This window comes from Haliotis cracherodii, unplaced genomic scaffold (assembly GCF_022045235.1).
Source record: "Haliotis cracherodii isolate W230 unplaced genomic scaffold, xgHalCrac1.p SCAF_3, whole genome shotgun sequence".
In the NCBI taxonomy this organism is placed as follows: Eukaryota; Metazoa; Mollusca; class Gastropoda; order Lepetellida; family Haliotidae; genus Haliotis; species Haliotis cracherodii.
The window spans coordinates 69,443,145-69,458,247 of record NW_027266286.1 but is presented as its reverse complement, the minus strand read 5'-3'; the positions used below and the strand labels follow the sequence as shown (position 1 = coordinate 69,458,247).

Sequence of the window (15,103 nt, the reverse complement as noted above, 5' to 3'; positions counted from 1 at the left end):
GAATGAGCAGGTTCTAAGCTACTTGTTAAACATGAAAAATCCTATTTTTCTCTTCATTGCCATCATCCGATTTTCTGCTAATCCTGACTATATTATAGTGAGGAGTATGCTTTAATTATTTTCAAGGTAAAAGAAATGTATGTTATATATGCAGCGGAAGCACTCAGTGGTTGTACTGATATGGCCTAAGACCCGGGTTCTATTCCCGACCTGGGTACAATGTGTGAAGCCCAGATCTGGTGTCCCCCGCAGTGATATTCCTGGAATATTGCTAAAAGCGGCGTAAAACCATACTCACTCACTCACTGATATGGCCATGGTAATCGAACTAAAAACAATAAACATATCATTTGCCCACGGGGCCCAAGAGGAATGAGTTATCAGGAGTTCATATTCTACTGTTTTACGTTTCGTAGATAACTAAGTAATGTATTCTCATTGAGGCTTTCTGAAAGTCCAATGTAACAAGGTTTGTTTGTGCACTAAATCATAGCCAATCAAGTCAGATGGAAAATAAAATGGCAGTCAGCCCTACCCCTTCTCTGTCCCTATCACATACCAGACATTGCATTATGGGTGACCTCCCACAGACCCTATCACCTTGTCTAATTGTTCCCTGGATGTCCCGCCAATTAATTGTGTCACACCAGGAATAACCTGATAGCAGCCAGTTGTGCCGGGATCCTGGGACTGGAGTGCAGGAGGGACTGGGAGCTGATTCATCACTTGGTCAAGACAAAGGGATGAGGCTTAATAAATACCAGGGCTGTACCATTGATGCCAGAGGGCAGAAATGTGGCTTGGGATAGCAAAACTAATGTTAACATTGTTCCTCTGTGGTGGAAGTATAATTGGCTGCAAGGTCCTTTGAAGAGGATAGTTCAAAATAATATTACAAGGGTTTATGCCCACCTTGAGAGTGGGGATCACAGGGCCTATGAGTCTGGTGGGATCAGGTTTATCAGTGGAATGGGGTTTTGTCCAGATAAAGCAGATCCTGCATTGTTTATTACACATCAAAAGACTTGAAGCAGAGCTGGAATCTTTGAGCAGCTAATCAGGAGCTTGGTGTGTGCTTGTCCTTTGTTTATATGATTCTTGCGTGCATGACAAGATCCATCAGTGTGTGAATGAGTGAGTGAGTTATAATATAAATATGAACGGCAACATCCGGAGTAGTGTTGAAATTATTTGAATGGATCCGGGTTAGAATTGGTCTTCAGCAACCCATATGTGCCATAAAAGGTAATTATGCTTGTCGTAAAAGGCAACTGACAGGATTGGGTGGTCAGACTGGCTGACTTGGTTGATGCGTGTCATCGATGCCAACTGTGTATGCTTATTACCTTAATCACTGGATTGTCCGGTCCAGACTCGGATTATTTACAGACCTCTGTCAAGTAGCTGGAATATTGCTGAGTGCGGCATTAAACAACAAACAACCAAATATAATTATAGACACGAGAGTTTGATGTACATAATCTACATTATATATAGAGATATTACATATTATTTTCCTTCATAGTAAATAAACATTTCTATATATCATGAGGTGACATGAGACAGAGTTGTGTAGAGGACGCAGTCTAATGTTGCTGCAGTGTCATCTTACACAGGTCAGGGGGTGAATAGAGAGAACTAGGGGAACTTCCCTCAGCCACCATCAGCAGGGTAGAGGTGATGTTGAATGTCGTTAACCCCATGGCTGACTCATGACATACAAGGTCAAGGTTAATTAGTGTTTTGGTAACAAGGATTTGGGAAGAGAAATTGACAAGTGTTCTTTCTAAATATGGTGCGGGATCATTTTTTTTCCATTGAAAAGTTTAGATGTGATGAAACCTTAGAATGAAGTATTTTATTGAGGTATTACTTGAAAAAATGTACTGTTTATTATCACCTAAGCTTCAGTCATATGAGCTACCTTAGCGCTACATTTTATGGTGTGGAAATGAGTTTGTCTTTGTCTTGTTAAGGGGATCTATTCAAGGGATTAAATATAATTTTTTGATATGTACTGAAAAAAATATCGTTGGGCTCACACATGGCCCAGTCGTCTTAAGGTGCAACAATTCACTGTGCACAGTTGCTTCCCTTGGGCACTCCAGAAATTTGTTATGGTGGGTTCAATTCCAGGTTCAACCCAATTATGTTTCCAGATTAAAAAATAGTTGGTTTCACAGTAATATATCAATACTGTTCAAAGAGGCGTTAAACCAAACTCACTCACTCTGAGATCAAAACAGATATGCACATTTTTTTTTTTTAAATGTGACCTATCTGTTAACTGAACCATGGTCATCTGTTTGGAGGCTGAGATGAAGACCATAGGCTACCTTGCCACCCCTGTATACACACATCTTGTCATCCATGGGTTAAGACGGCCGGCAGGCTGACTTGGTCTGGCTGGCTGGTTGGTCCTGGGCCATTATGAAAGATAACAAGGAAGACCCTCTTGATCCCGGGGCAGAATGGTCATTCCCAGGTGTTGGTACTTCAGATACCGGTGGTCCACAAGTGCCCAATTAAACACTTTGCGGTACTTTGCTTTATCTCAGGACTCACGTCTCCTGCAGATGCTCCACAGGACCAGATCAGAGGAACAATTCAAATTGATTTGTATTTAATTGGACCCTAAATATTGTGATGGAGATCAAATAATACACATGATAAATTTGTGTGAGAATTTGTTTTGGTCCGTACTATAGGAATGAAAAGAACAAGTTGTCACTATTAATGACTGGTGTCCTTTGACTGTCGGCTTGTATATCTTGCTTATCATAGGGACAGAATTATGTCAGAGACCATATATCGGTATATGGTCTCTGCAGTAGGTTATAAAGGGGTGTGTTCAGACACATCTAAAACAGGGATCTGGTGGCTACAAGGTGTGGCCTTGCTGTGGATTGTATTTATTTGATTAACCACTGGTTTGTGTTGTCCAGCATGCCATTATGTAGCAACTGTAATATTGCTGACAGTGTTGGGAATATTTTAGGCTCCCTGAGTGATTGAATTTACCTGACTGATTGTCCATAAAATCTGAATGTATATACCCTGCTTGTGTGCCAGGTGGAATTCTGAAGATCTATGGCCAAGCTATCTGCCCTGATGTTCCGTACAAGACGTTGCTACTGTCCACGTCGGACCGCACCAACTCTGTCATCCGAGAGGCAATGCAGAAATATGGCATTGAGAAGGAGGATCCCTCCAGATACTGTCTGGCTCAGGTGGGTACAGTTAGTCAACATTTCAAAAGTTCAATGTAGGATTAAAAAAACACTTTCCACAAAATCCTAACCATTGAAATGCAAAACCAAAAACTGACAAACTAACATTGAGAGTATTGCTGGGGTCATTACGGAGAGAAAAAAAGAAAAAATACTAAAATTACTCCTATTTTATCCAAATATTCCGGACAGGGCTTATATAGGGTAGGCACCTCTGCAATTTAAGCTGTTATTGTGAAGACCCAGAAAAGTTTATTTTGTTGGATGAGAACCCTGCACATCCTAGTTATGGGAGAATTTCTCAGCTTCAATCAGTATATTATGCATGTGTTTGTTATTCAAAATCAGCAATGTTCAAAAGCAAGAACTTAAATCCCTGTTAATTGGGTCTGACCCCTTCCTCTGAGTCTTGCCTCAACAACAATGCCCCATGCTCTGATGCCAGTGTTATGCTGGATGAGAACACGACTGTTATATCACACAGTAAAGTTTTAAACTGAAACACCTGTGTGATGAATAACCTCAGATAAGAACAACACTCAAGAGCTTCCCTTGTCATCCAGTTTGTATCCTTCCAAAACAAAAAGGATTATTCAGATTTTCAAGGTTTCTGCCTTGTGTGCCCAAAACAGTGCATCTCTTTTGCCTGTGCAATATGTGTATGTTGATGAGTGTCTGGAGTGATTTGTTCAGCTGTCCTGACCAGCAGTATACACAGGTCCAGAGGTTGTCTAAAGGTCCGGCATGTGGTCAGTGTTGTGCTGGTGGCCAGCTTGGCCTGACTGGACGGACACACTACAACTGCTAGGCATTAGTGGCACATGGCGGCAGCTGGAGTGATTGGCCACATTAAACAAATACCATGAAATGGTTTGGGGTTCTGTAAGTGCAGAGAAAAGCTCTACTGCATTTCCTGTGTTAAGACCATTATATGCTACATTAAAGTCAGCAAAAATGTACCATGTGATGTTGTTTTCTAGGGGGTAGGTTTCATATTTGGAGTCAGATAAAGAATTAAGAATTAATTGCAATTTGATTGAAATACAAGGCACTTTTTTGTGAACTTTCAAAAATGCCTTTTAAAAAATAAAAAAGTCCATTATTATTGTCCCTGGACAAGTTACTATTGGTGTTTAATGTAAATGCAAAATCAAAAATTTATAATGAAAAAGACTTCCATGAACAGCCTGAGGCCTCCTGATATTCATGAAGGATTTATGAAAGAATTACAAAAATACAGAAACCAAACTTCCAGAAAAATAATAAAAATGTACTTTTGAAATACACTCAAACAACACAAATATGAGAATAAAAAGTTGATTTTGCTAATCTCTGCACTCTGACCCACTTGATACTGCAGTGAAAGTACAGGAAACGTGGAGCAGAATACACGACATTGGTACAGGCAAACAATGGTGAATGTAGCATTATGAGCATTCACTTGGTGAATGGAATCTCACACATTAGAAATGGACATTAACTACTCCTTTGCAAGAAATGGGGTGGGGGATTCAGACACCCCTCCGGTTTTCTATGAGGACCCGTTTTCTCAAAAACTATTTAAGTTGAGAAATGAAATTTTACACACTGATGTTACTAGTCATGATCTCAAAGAGTTTGAAAATTGGTGTCTAATTCATTTTTTGCAGAGTTATGGCCCTTGATCCATGGTATTTTACTTACTGCATTGTGTCTCCAGTGGGGACAAGTGTTACTGAAGTTATATAAATGAAACTTTGAAAAGCTTATCTATGAGATACTCATCAAGATTAAGTTAATGAATTGGTGCCATGAATTATGTTTTTCCAAAGTTAATCCCTTTGCTACATATTCTCAAATTTTGTGCATCCTGTCTTCAATGGAGATAGGTTTCCTTTGGAAACTACTATGAATTTGTCCAATGAGGAGATTGTATAATAGAAATGACATGGCACCACATTGTCTTACCAAAGAAATACTTCATTTTACTTGGTGAGAAAGTAGTGTACATTACATGGTTCTCCTTGTCATAGATGGTGCTGCCGCCTGGAAGAGTGGAGTACCACGGGGGACAGATAGGGGAGGAGCGGATTCTGGGGGAAGACGAGTGTCCACTCCTGATATTTGCACAATTCCCCAAAAGTAGAGGTGAGTTCCTGTTAATGTGGTTGGTCTGGGACTGAGCTAAAATGATAACAAGGTTACTTAATCCAGTACAACACAACCTGGTGCCAATATTGGTATGTCTCGTTAACTGGTTACAATTGAAATGTAAACTGCGCTGGTTACAGTTAATGACTTTGGTTACAGTTGTTCAATGAGTCGCATGCAGTTTATTATGTCTGATAGGAAAAAAAGAACAGAAAAACTCCTTTGATGTCTGTATGTATATTTATTCTTCAAATGGAATTGACCATTGGTGATGATGAAAAGTTTGCTGACAAGTATTCCTGTATGACAACAATCACTTATTTATAGCAATAAAGTGTTGAAATATTGAACCATATTTTTGATTACAGGTCAAGTCATATTCCAACTACGAGTGAGAACAGATGACGGCAGTCAACCAACCATGAAGAGACCCCAGAAAGCTCTGTCCCATAATGACCTTCGATATTCACAAGATACCAAGAACATCAATGCAGAGGATCTCCCTTTCCTGCTTGAGATGGATCCTAGAGGTTGGCCACTTTACATGCTGTTGGGGGATCGGGTGGCCCGCAATTTGCTAATGCAGTGTTGCGGCCTTTGGGCATACCAGGAATCTATGATCGCGGGTTCAAATCCTGGTTCGCCCTGAAAATGTTTCTAGGTTTGTTAGCACCGTGTCTGTACTTGTGGGTTTCACCAAAGTGACCTGTGTCACTTTGGGTTTTCCTTCCATATTAAGCTGACACGCTGTGATATAACCGGAATACTGTTCAAAGCGGCGTTAAACACAACTCACTCACTTCCTAGCCTTGATGCATTGAGAATCATAGACTGACAGTTTTGCATTGATAATGTAACTTTGGTGACTCTGATGTCTTCTGTGTTCAAAGGGAGGCAACTCCTAAACATATGGTGAACCTCTTTGTATGAACATGTATTGCTCAATGAATGCATATGATGTCAAGGGTTTCTAAATACTGCACAGTGTTTATGATTGTCATTTTGTAAGACTACTTTGTCTTTTATCTCTTGGTCTTCAGATTTTTTCCAAAATTGTAAGAATGGTAGTGTGACAGTACATTTCCTGAAAACAATTCCTAACTAAGTTCATTACACGTGCAGGTGGTAAGACCAAACGCCATCTCCTGCCTCTGAATGTAACGGAAGTTGGCAGCGAGAGATCCGTGTCCAATAGCAGCCAGTACCTACAGGTAGGTCAGTTAGATTTGGTCCTCAGCAACTTAACTGGTCGTAAGAGGCAACTTAATGGAATGACTGGTCAGGCTCGGTGATTTGGTTGATTGCCTGTCATCATACCCTGATGGGGTGGATAGTTGCTCACAATATTGTCATTGGATTGTCTGATCCTGACTAGTTAATTTACAGGCTGAAGTCGTATTGCCGAGTGCACACAGCTCCTGATTGGCTGATAATAGAATGGGTGGGGCTTGTGTATTAAATGATTAAATTAACAGTCAGTTCAGTTATTATTGTTGATTTATTTATTTATTTCTAAGAATTGACTTTGATATGATTTTGCATTTATAGAGTTAAAACTTATAAAGCGATATGCACAACATTTTTTACAAATATCCCTCCAACTTTTTTTAAATGAATTTGACTGATGAATATCTTCTGCTTGGTTGTGGTGGCAGCTGCTGGGGAACGACATCAAACCCCGCCACTGCGTGATCGCCCACACGGAGGGCATCGTCACTGTGACCCCCACCAGCAGAGATGCAGAAACCTACGTAGAGCATCAGCGCATCTACGAGACGACCATGTTGAAAGATGGCATGTCTGTTCAATTTGGGAAAGCTTTCGTATTTCGTTTCTGTGACCCAAGATTTGATGAGGTGAGGTTTTGAATGTTCTACTGTTATATATTGCATTTGGTAACCAAGACATAACAGGTAACTACGTCAGAAAAATCAACCTTTAAAGGCTACTCTTTGATTTCTGACCAGAGCCTTCTTGTACAAAGTGATCTCAGCGCTACAATTGTCATAAGTCTAGGTTAAAGTATGGGATTATGAATGTCTTCACATAATGATTTATTTGTGTAACAAGACTCTGAACATTGCTAAATTTGATTACAGTATTTATGTGAGAATATTGTCATGTGTTTCAACAGCCCCGGCGACCAGGCGGACATGACAGAAGTATGCAGAAGCAGCCTCACCCCCAGTTTAATGAACGACCTCAGGAGACCAACTTTGACCTGGATGGTCATGTTGAGACGATGCCGGGCAGTGGGTCATCTCCGCGCAGCCCTGGACACACGCCACACCAAGAATGGGAGATGCACAGGAGGTCAGTGACGCATATTTGTTGGCAAATTTAGATTTTGTGTGGGCTTAATATGGAGGGTTTTTTATTATAGTTTAGGTCACGTTTTTGTTTGTCTTTGTTGTGAGTTGCGGTTAAACCAGACTTCTGATATTCATTCCAAGTGCCCTGTATGACTCTTCTTTGTTATTTCAGGTCAGCACCAGATTTGCATCAAGGTCCTCCTGACATTGATTCTGGAGATCAACTTCCAGCATCATTAGAATTCAGAAATAATGGTAAGATGTGACACAAACTCTTTTTTCATTCACCTCATACGCTTTAAGGGAGATGGGGCGATGGGAGTTGAAGCGTTTGCTCGTCACGCCAAAGACCCGGGTTCGATTCCCCACATGGGTAAAATGTGTGAAGTCCATTTTCTGGTGTTCCCTGCTGTGATATTGTTGGAATGTTGCTAAAAGCAGAGTCAAACCAAACATGCTAATGCAAGGGAGATAACTCATGTTATTTGAATAGTAGTCTCCCTTTAATCATGGAGTTGATGTTAGTGTTACTAATTCAACTCATTTTAATACAGATTTGGTTTGTTTGCGTTTTGAGATTACATGTGATAATTCTACTTTGTTTCTCTCTTTCAGATGAAAGTAGCATGCTGCGAGATGTGATTTTGTCCGTAAACAGCCGGAGTGTTCAGTTCAAGTTAGCACCGACGTACACACTCTATTTGGGTATTCGGCACTGCTTGTCCCCACACATATTCCCCCAGTTGGTGCCACAGCAGCGGGTCCAGAGACTAGCTGACTATGTTAACAGGATTGCCCGGATGGTACAGAAAGCCATACAGGTTAGCAGACTTATTTGATTGAACAGAAGTAAACATTCAGTGCACTAGGGTAAAGTACTGTTATATTTTGCATCCAAGAAGTATTGAATTGATCATCTTGAACAATAAATGTTATATAAAATCAAAGTAAGGAAATATTTTTTTGTTATTTAAAAAATGAATTCAGTAGTTTTATTACATTTTTAGTTGGCACAAATTAGAAAAAAAAATCATGTCTCTCTATAAACAAATTAATGCATTAGCAGTTATGAATTACATCTAGAACTAAAATGACTTGTATATTTCAGGAACACCACAACGACCCTACAGCTCTGGCGTTCTGGATGGCCAATGCCTCTGAGGTCCTGCATTTCTTCAAACAAGACCATGATGTCCAGCCTTTCAGCCACGACGCCCAGGAGCTGCTTGCAGAGGCCGTGCAGATGGCGTTCCAGCACCTGGTGCGATGTCTGCAGGTGGACTTGCAGCGCGTCATGCCCGCCTTCCTGGATGCAAGTGACTTAGAAGACGAGGAGGAGAGGAAAGGTGGGTGTCATGTGACTTGCATAGAGACCGATGCTGAGGAGCTGCTTGGGAGACTGAAGTTCCATGTGACTGTTCCTAAGCAAAATTTTTTGGGGTTCATGACAATAAGATTTTATTTTGAATATTGAGCTGCTGGACTGATAGGTGTCATTAGAAATTGATTTAGGAATCATGTACAGTCACATTGTGAAGTCAGATTTGGCAGATTTTCAATATTTCACAAAATAGGAAATTGTTGGTGGGATTGAACAATTTGTTATTGTGTATAGTTAGATGTAGTTGATAGTCATGTATAGCGAATAGTTTAATTGATATGTGAATTCTTGGTTAATGCGAACATTTGATTATAGTGAATGTGAATAACAAGTTGATAGTATGAATGTGAAGAATGCAGAAGAACCCACTGAATTATATACAGAACATCAAAACAATTTGTTTGATATTTTTAACAATATTTTTTGTAGTGAAGACTGAGCACATAATTTCATAAAAAAACATTCCTCAATATAGTTATGATCCCTAACATTTTTGTTCGGTGGACATAATTCCTGTTTTGTGGCAGTAATTTGAGAGCTGTTTGGTGTCTCCCTCCACAGATACCCAGTATGCCAAGCCCAGCCTGACCGATGTCCTCAACACACTGTCGGCAGCCATGACGTTACTGCGACGTTGCCGGGTCAACGCTGCTCTCACCATCCAGCTGTTCTCTCAGCTGTTCCACTTCATCAACATGTGGCTGTTCAACATCCTGGTGACAGAACCACAGCTGCAGCTGTACACAAGGTCATGGGGAATCCGACTCAAACGGAGACTTGGACGCATCGAGGCGTGGGCAGAGAAGCAGGGTCTGGAGCTGGCTGCCGACTGTCATCTGTGTCGCATAATACAGGTGACTACCACCCTACTTATGGACAGACGCTTTCTTTTTCATTGAATAGTACAATGCTGATATCTTCTGGTTTGTGTCTGTAATGAAATATGGGGTTCGCATTGATAATGTTTCTAGGTTAGTCAGCACCATACCCATTCTCGTGGGTTTCTCCAATGGGGTAAAAGTCTGAGACTTGCTTCACCTCGGGCTTTCCTCCCACATTAAGCTGACATGCTGCGATATGACTGGAATACTGTTTAAAGCAGCGTTAAACCCAACTCACTCACTCACTCACACTGATATAACCTCATCATTTTCTGGCATTAAGGATATTTGGGCAATGTGAGACTTTCAGTTTGGAATCCCTGTAAGGTACTGTAACTATGTTGTTATCTGCCTCCTGAAGCCCTGAGTTTGTTGATTCACTTGCATCAAAGCTGACGTAGCCAGTGTTAGAAGGGCTGATGTGTAACGTCCTCCCTTCTGCCCACAGGCTGCACACCTGCTGCAGACGCCGAAGGTGTCCGGTGACGACATCACCAACATCAGCTCCACCTGCTTCAAGTTGAACTCACTCCAGCTCCACACGCTCCTGGTGAGATACATCCCAGAACCCAGGGAGCCGCCCGTCACACGGGGATTCATCGAGAAGGTGGTGACCATCGGCAAGAACATGGCTGATGAGCTGACACGGACAGACGGCCGGGAAGTTCGGCTGGAGGAGGATCAGGATCTGCATCTTCCCTTCCTGCTCCCAGAGGATGGCTACTCCTGTGACACCATCAGGGGGGTCCCTACTGGGCTGCCGGAGTTCATCAAACCCATGACTGCTGCAGGTGTGTGTCTGTCATTTAGGATAAGCCCTATGGCTGTCTGTTTAATGTCTGCCAAGACTAATGTATGTGGTCTAAGTGTAAGATGATGTGAAAAGTTAAGCCTTTGTTATTTTGTTTCAGGTATTTGCCAGATTGTCCTGAACAATGGGTCTAGTGGCAGCTGGACTATCTACATGGGAGACGGAGGAGGGAGAAGCTTGGAGGTATGGATAGTGCAGGAAGTCTGCATTTAACATTTAACTGCAGAGAAACCTCGTTAATAAGGAGAGTTTCCATGATTCAAATATTTAACAATGGTGCCAATATTCAACCACTATAACAATGTTCAACCATGTTGCCAATATGCAACCTTGGTGCCAATATCTGACCATGATGAAAGCATTATACCATGGTGCCACTTTACGACTATGGTACCAGTATTCCTTCAGGGTGGCAATATACGACCATGGCACCAGTATTGCGTCAGGGTGGTAATTTAAGACCATCATGCAAATATTATACTATGGTGCCAATAATGGTTCTGCATATATATCGAGTAGTGGATTTTATTAAGCACATAAAGATCAGTTGGAATGAAACTTTAACAGACCAAATGTGTCAAAGCAAGCTTTGATTGTTGGTCTTTTGTCTTCATGTTCATTCAGAAGGATGTTTCTATCTGAAACTATTTCCTTTTACTACCAATGTCATTAAGACCAGGCCTATAGATGTGTTATTGATTATATTCAGAACACCCCTCCAAAAGGTCCACCACCCCAGAGTGTCCAGCCCCCCAACAATCTCCCCCGACAACCAGAGGTCATGGTGGTCATCTTCAAGAAGGTCAACGGCAGTATGGGACTCAGCATTGTTGCTGCCATGGTAAGTAAAACCATGTTGTAAATTTCAAATTAAATTAAATAAATCAATAGATAAAAGTTATGTCTGGTTTAAGATTTTCATCCACAAACATTCTGGGTCGTGAATCATCCGAGCAGCATGTTTAGATCATATAAGACCATAGGCCCTGTGCATCAGCTTCATGTTGAAAGGACCGGTGAAGATCCGGAATGGGATAGAATAGGTCTTCAGCAACCCATGCTTGCCGTAAAAAGTGACTATGTGAAAAAGCTTGTTGTAAGAGGTGACTATTCAGGTGGTCATATTCGCTGACTTGGTTGATGCATGTCATCAAATCCCAATTGCGTGGATTGATGCTCATGATGTTAATCACTGGATTTTCTGGTCCAGATTTAATTATTTATTTACAGACCACTGTCATATAGCTGGAATATTGCTGAGTGAGGCGTTTAACAACCAAACAAAACATGTTTACAGACCGTGGTGGACCATGGTGTGACAGTGCGGTTAAGAAGCAGACGGTCAGGGCTTTGATCCCTGTTAACATCTGATGTAGCCATACAAACTGATCCTCTCATATTTGGAGATCTGTTTGTGATTTTGAAGTTAATTTGAGTCTGAACATGTTTACTATGTGTGTGGAATGTTTGTTACAGGGTGAAGGTCAGAGGGAAAGAGGTATCTACATCAAGTCGGTAGTTCCCAATGGTGCCGCCGCCCTGGTGAGTCTAGCTGCCTAGCAGGAGATTATACTACTGTCACTGTGTTGTCTACAGAAAATCATTTGTGGTCAACTGATAAATTATAACAGCCATTAGTAACATCAAGTCTTGGAGGCATGCCCATGCTTGCCATAAAAGGCAACTATACTTGTCGTAAGAGGCCACTAACGGGATCAGGTGGTCAGACTTGCTGACATGGTTGATGTATGTCATCTTATTCCAATTGCATGGATTGATGATCATGATATCAATCACTGGATTGTCTGATCCAGACTCAATTATATACAGATCACCATCATATAGGTGGAATATTGCACAGTGCGGCGATAAACAACAAACAAACTCAAGGCATATGTGACAGTAGTTATACAATTGGTGTTGAATCTCTTGAAGTTTTCAGCATTTGATAATGAACTTGAAGTTTTAAACAGAATTTTCAACAAAAAATAGATCAGTGATGACAGGACCTAGATTATGAAACTGATGACAGCCAGATGTTGGAATCGGTTGATGAGTTTGTTCATTATGGATGAGTCATGTTTTGAATGTTGCAGGATGGCCGTCTACAGGCTGGAGATCAGCTGCTGGAGGTGGATGGCCGGAGCCTTGTTGGACTCTCCCAGGACAAGTAAGCGCTATCCTGTTTGTCAGCTCCAGGCGTCACTATTTACCTATCACATAATGTTTTGCTTATCCTGCATTACCCCTTAATGCATTTACTGCTTACACTTCCTTCCTTGTCGAAGGACCATCGCTAGGCACTGTCTCTTTTGTGGTAAGGTAAACAGTAAATGCTTTAGGGAGTAATGCAGGATAAGTATACAAATGTAAAAAATATTTAGATTTTACTAAGATATTGCTTGTTGTGTATAACAACATCGTCTCTTTTGTCTGCACTGCCTTCACGTCAGTGAAATCGGTGGAGATTTTGGTTCCTAAATAATTAAAACTCAACTGATATTTGGCGGCAGTATGATAAGATTAACCTTTTACTTATGTAGGCTTTTCTATGTATATGCTTATACAACCAGTGTACAATGTGGTTTTCCCCTCAGAGCCGCAGAGCTGATGACACAGACTGGGCACACTGTTACCCTGAAGGTTGCCAAGCAGGGAGCTATCTACCATGGTCTGGCCACCCTGCTGAGTCAGCCCTCACCCACCATGCAGAGAGGTGAGCGCATCCTAGAGATACCTTGTCTTGAGATACATTCTGAATGTCACTCTGCTGTAGTTGTCCTGGAAACACGATCAGTTTGTCACTCTGCCATAGTTGTCCTATAGATACTTTCATAATGTCTGGCTACACTACATGCCCTAGAGATACTTTCAGAATGTCCCTCTGCCATAGTTGTCCTGGAGATACTTTCAGAATGTCTAGCTGCAATAGTTGTCTTAGAGCTTTCAGAATGTCACTCTGCTGTACTTGTCTTAGAGATACTTTCAGAATGTCTAGCTACAACAGTTGTTCAAGTGATACTTTCAGAATGTCAAGCTACAATAGTTGTCCGAGAGATACTTTCAGAATGTCTAGCTACAATAGTTGTCCAAGAGATAGTTTCAGAATGTCTAGCTACAATTGTTGTCCTGTAGATACTTTCGAGCACATGGCTGCAATAGTTGTCCTGCTTTCAGAGCATCTGGCTACAATAGTTGTCCTGCAGATACTTTCAGAGCATCTGGCTACAATAGTTGTCCTGCAGATACTTTCAGAGCATATGGCTGCAATAGTTGTCCTGCAGATGCTTTCAGAGCATCTGGCTACAATAGTTGTCCTGCAGATACTTTCAGAGCATCTGGCTACAATAGTTGTCCTGCAGATACTTTCAGATCACCTGGCTGCAATAGTTGTCCTGCAGATACTTACAGAGCATCTGGCTACAATAGTTGTCCTGCAGATACTTTCAGAGCATCTGGCTGCAATAGTTGTCCTGCAGATACTTTCAGAGCATCTGGCTGCAATAGTTGTCCTGCAGATACTTTCAGAGCATCTGTCTGCAATAGTTGTCCTGCAGATACTTTCAGAGCATCTGTCTGCAATAGTTGTCCTGCAGATACTTTCAGAGCATCTGTCTGCAATAGTTGTCCTGCAGATACTTTCAGAGCATCTGTCTGCAATAGTTGTCCTGCAGATACTTTCAGAGCATCTGGCTGCAATAGTTGTCCTGCAGATACTTTCAGAGCATCTGTCTGCAATAGTTGTCCTGCAGATACTTTCAGAGCATCTGGCTGCAATAGTTGTCTTGCAATAGTCTGGCTAGGATGTTTGTCCTGTGTGTAGCCTCCAAAGGTCATGAAAAAGGCCATAATAAAGTCATTTTTGGAGTGTTCACACTTCCAAGAGTACCTTCAGACAATGTACACCTAATTTCAACTTGAACCAAAGGGAACTGATGAAAGACAAGATTTAGCTTATTCTTATCCTGTTTTGCCTTGGTTGCAGCTGCCTCACAGCCACAGAACAATCGTCCAGGACAACAGAACAACCGAATAAAGCTGAACCATGAGGAGGGGCCTCCACCGTACACTGAGTCCCCCTCTGACCCCCGCACCAACCGCACTGACCCCCGCCTCTTCAACGGTATGGGGGGCAGGGGACAGGAGAGCCCCAGGATGCCACCCCACCAAGCTGGCAGATCACCCCACATGGACCAGCCACATAGTCAGTAGCTGAGAACATGTCTTTATAGTAACCTGTTCCATTAAACAGTTACAAAAGAACATTTATCAATTCCCTGAAACAAGGTTACAATACTATTCCGAACAAAAAAGTTTGGGATCAGCAAAAGTTGGGGGGGGGATGAAATTGTGTGTTC

At 41.6% G+C, this 15,103-nt stretch overlaps 1 protein-coding gene across 1 annotated transcript in view; it reads left to right on the top strand.

The window, feature by feature from the left end:
• The window catches only part of LOC139475903 (afadin-like), a 79,704-nt gene that overhangs the window by 56,111 nt on the left and 8,490 nt on the right, over window positions 1-15,103 (top strand). The window contains exons 5-21 of the mRNA XM_071259120.1: window positions 3,073-3,230; window positions 5,243-5,357; window positions 5,729-5,890; window positions 6,483-6,571; window positions 7,016-7,216; window positions 7,495-7,673; window positions 7,845-7,927; window positions 8,288-8,493; window positions 8,781-9,018; window positions 9,615-9,907; window positions 10,383-10,725; window positions 10,846-10,928; window positions 11,455-11,586; window positions 12,222-12,287; window positions 12,842-12,915; window positions 13,343-13,461; window positions 14,731-14,949. Coding sequence (XP_071115221.1) covers window positions 3,073-3,230; window positions 5,243-5,357; window positions 5,729-5,890; window positions 6,483-6,571; window positions 7,016-7,216; window positions 7,495-7,673; window positions 7,845-7,927; window positions 8,288-8,493; window positions 8,781-9,018; window positions 9,615-9,907; window positions 10,383-10,725; window positions 10,846-10,928; window positions 11,455-11,586; window positions 12,222-12,287; window positions 12,842-12,915; window positions 13,343-13,461; window positions 14,731-14,949 — 2,760 coding nt within the window. The remainder of the gene's footprint in view (window positions 1-3,072; window positions 3,231-5,242; window positions 5,358-5,728; window positions 5,891-6,482; window positions 6,572-7,015; window positions 7,217-7,494; window positions 7,674-7,844; window positions 7,928-8,287; window positions 8,494-8,780; window positions 9,019-9,614; window positions 9,908-10,382; window positions 10,726-10,845; window positions 10,929-11,454; window positions 11,587-12,221; window positions 12,288-12,841; window positions 12,916-13,342; window positions 13,462-14,730; window positions 14,950-15,103) is intronic.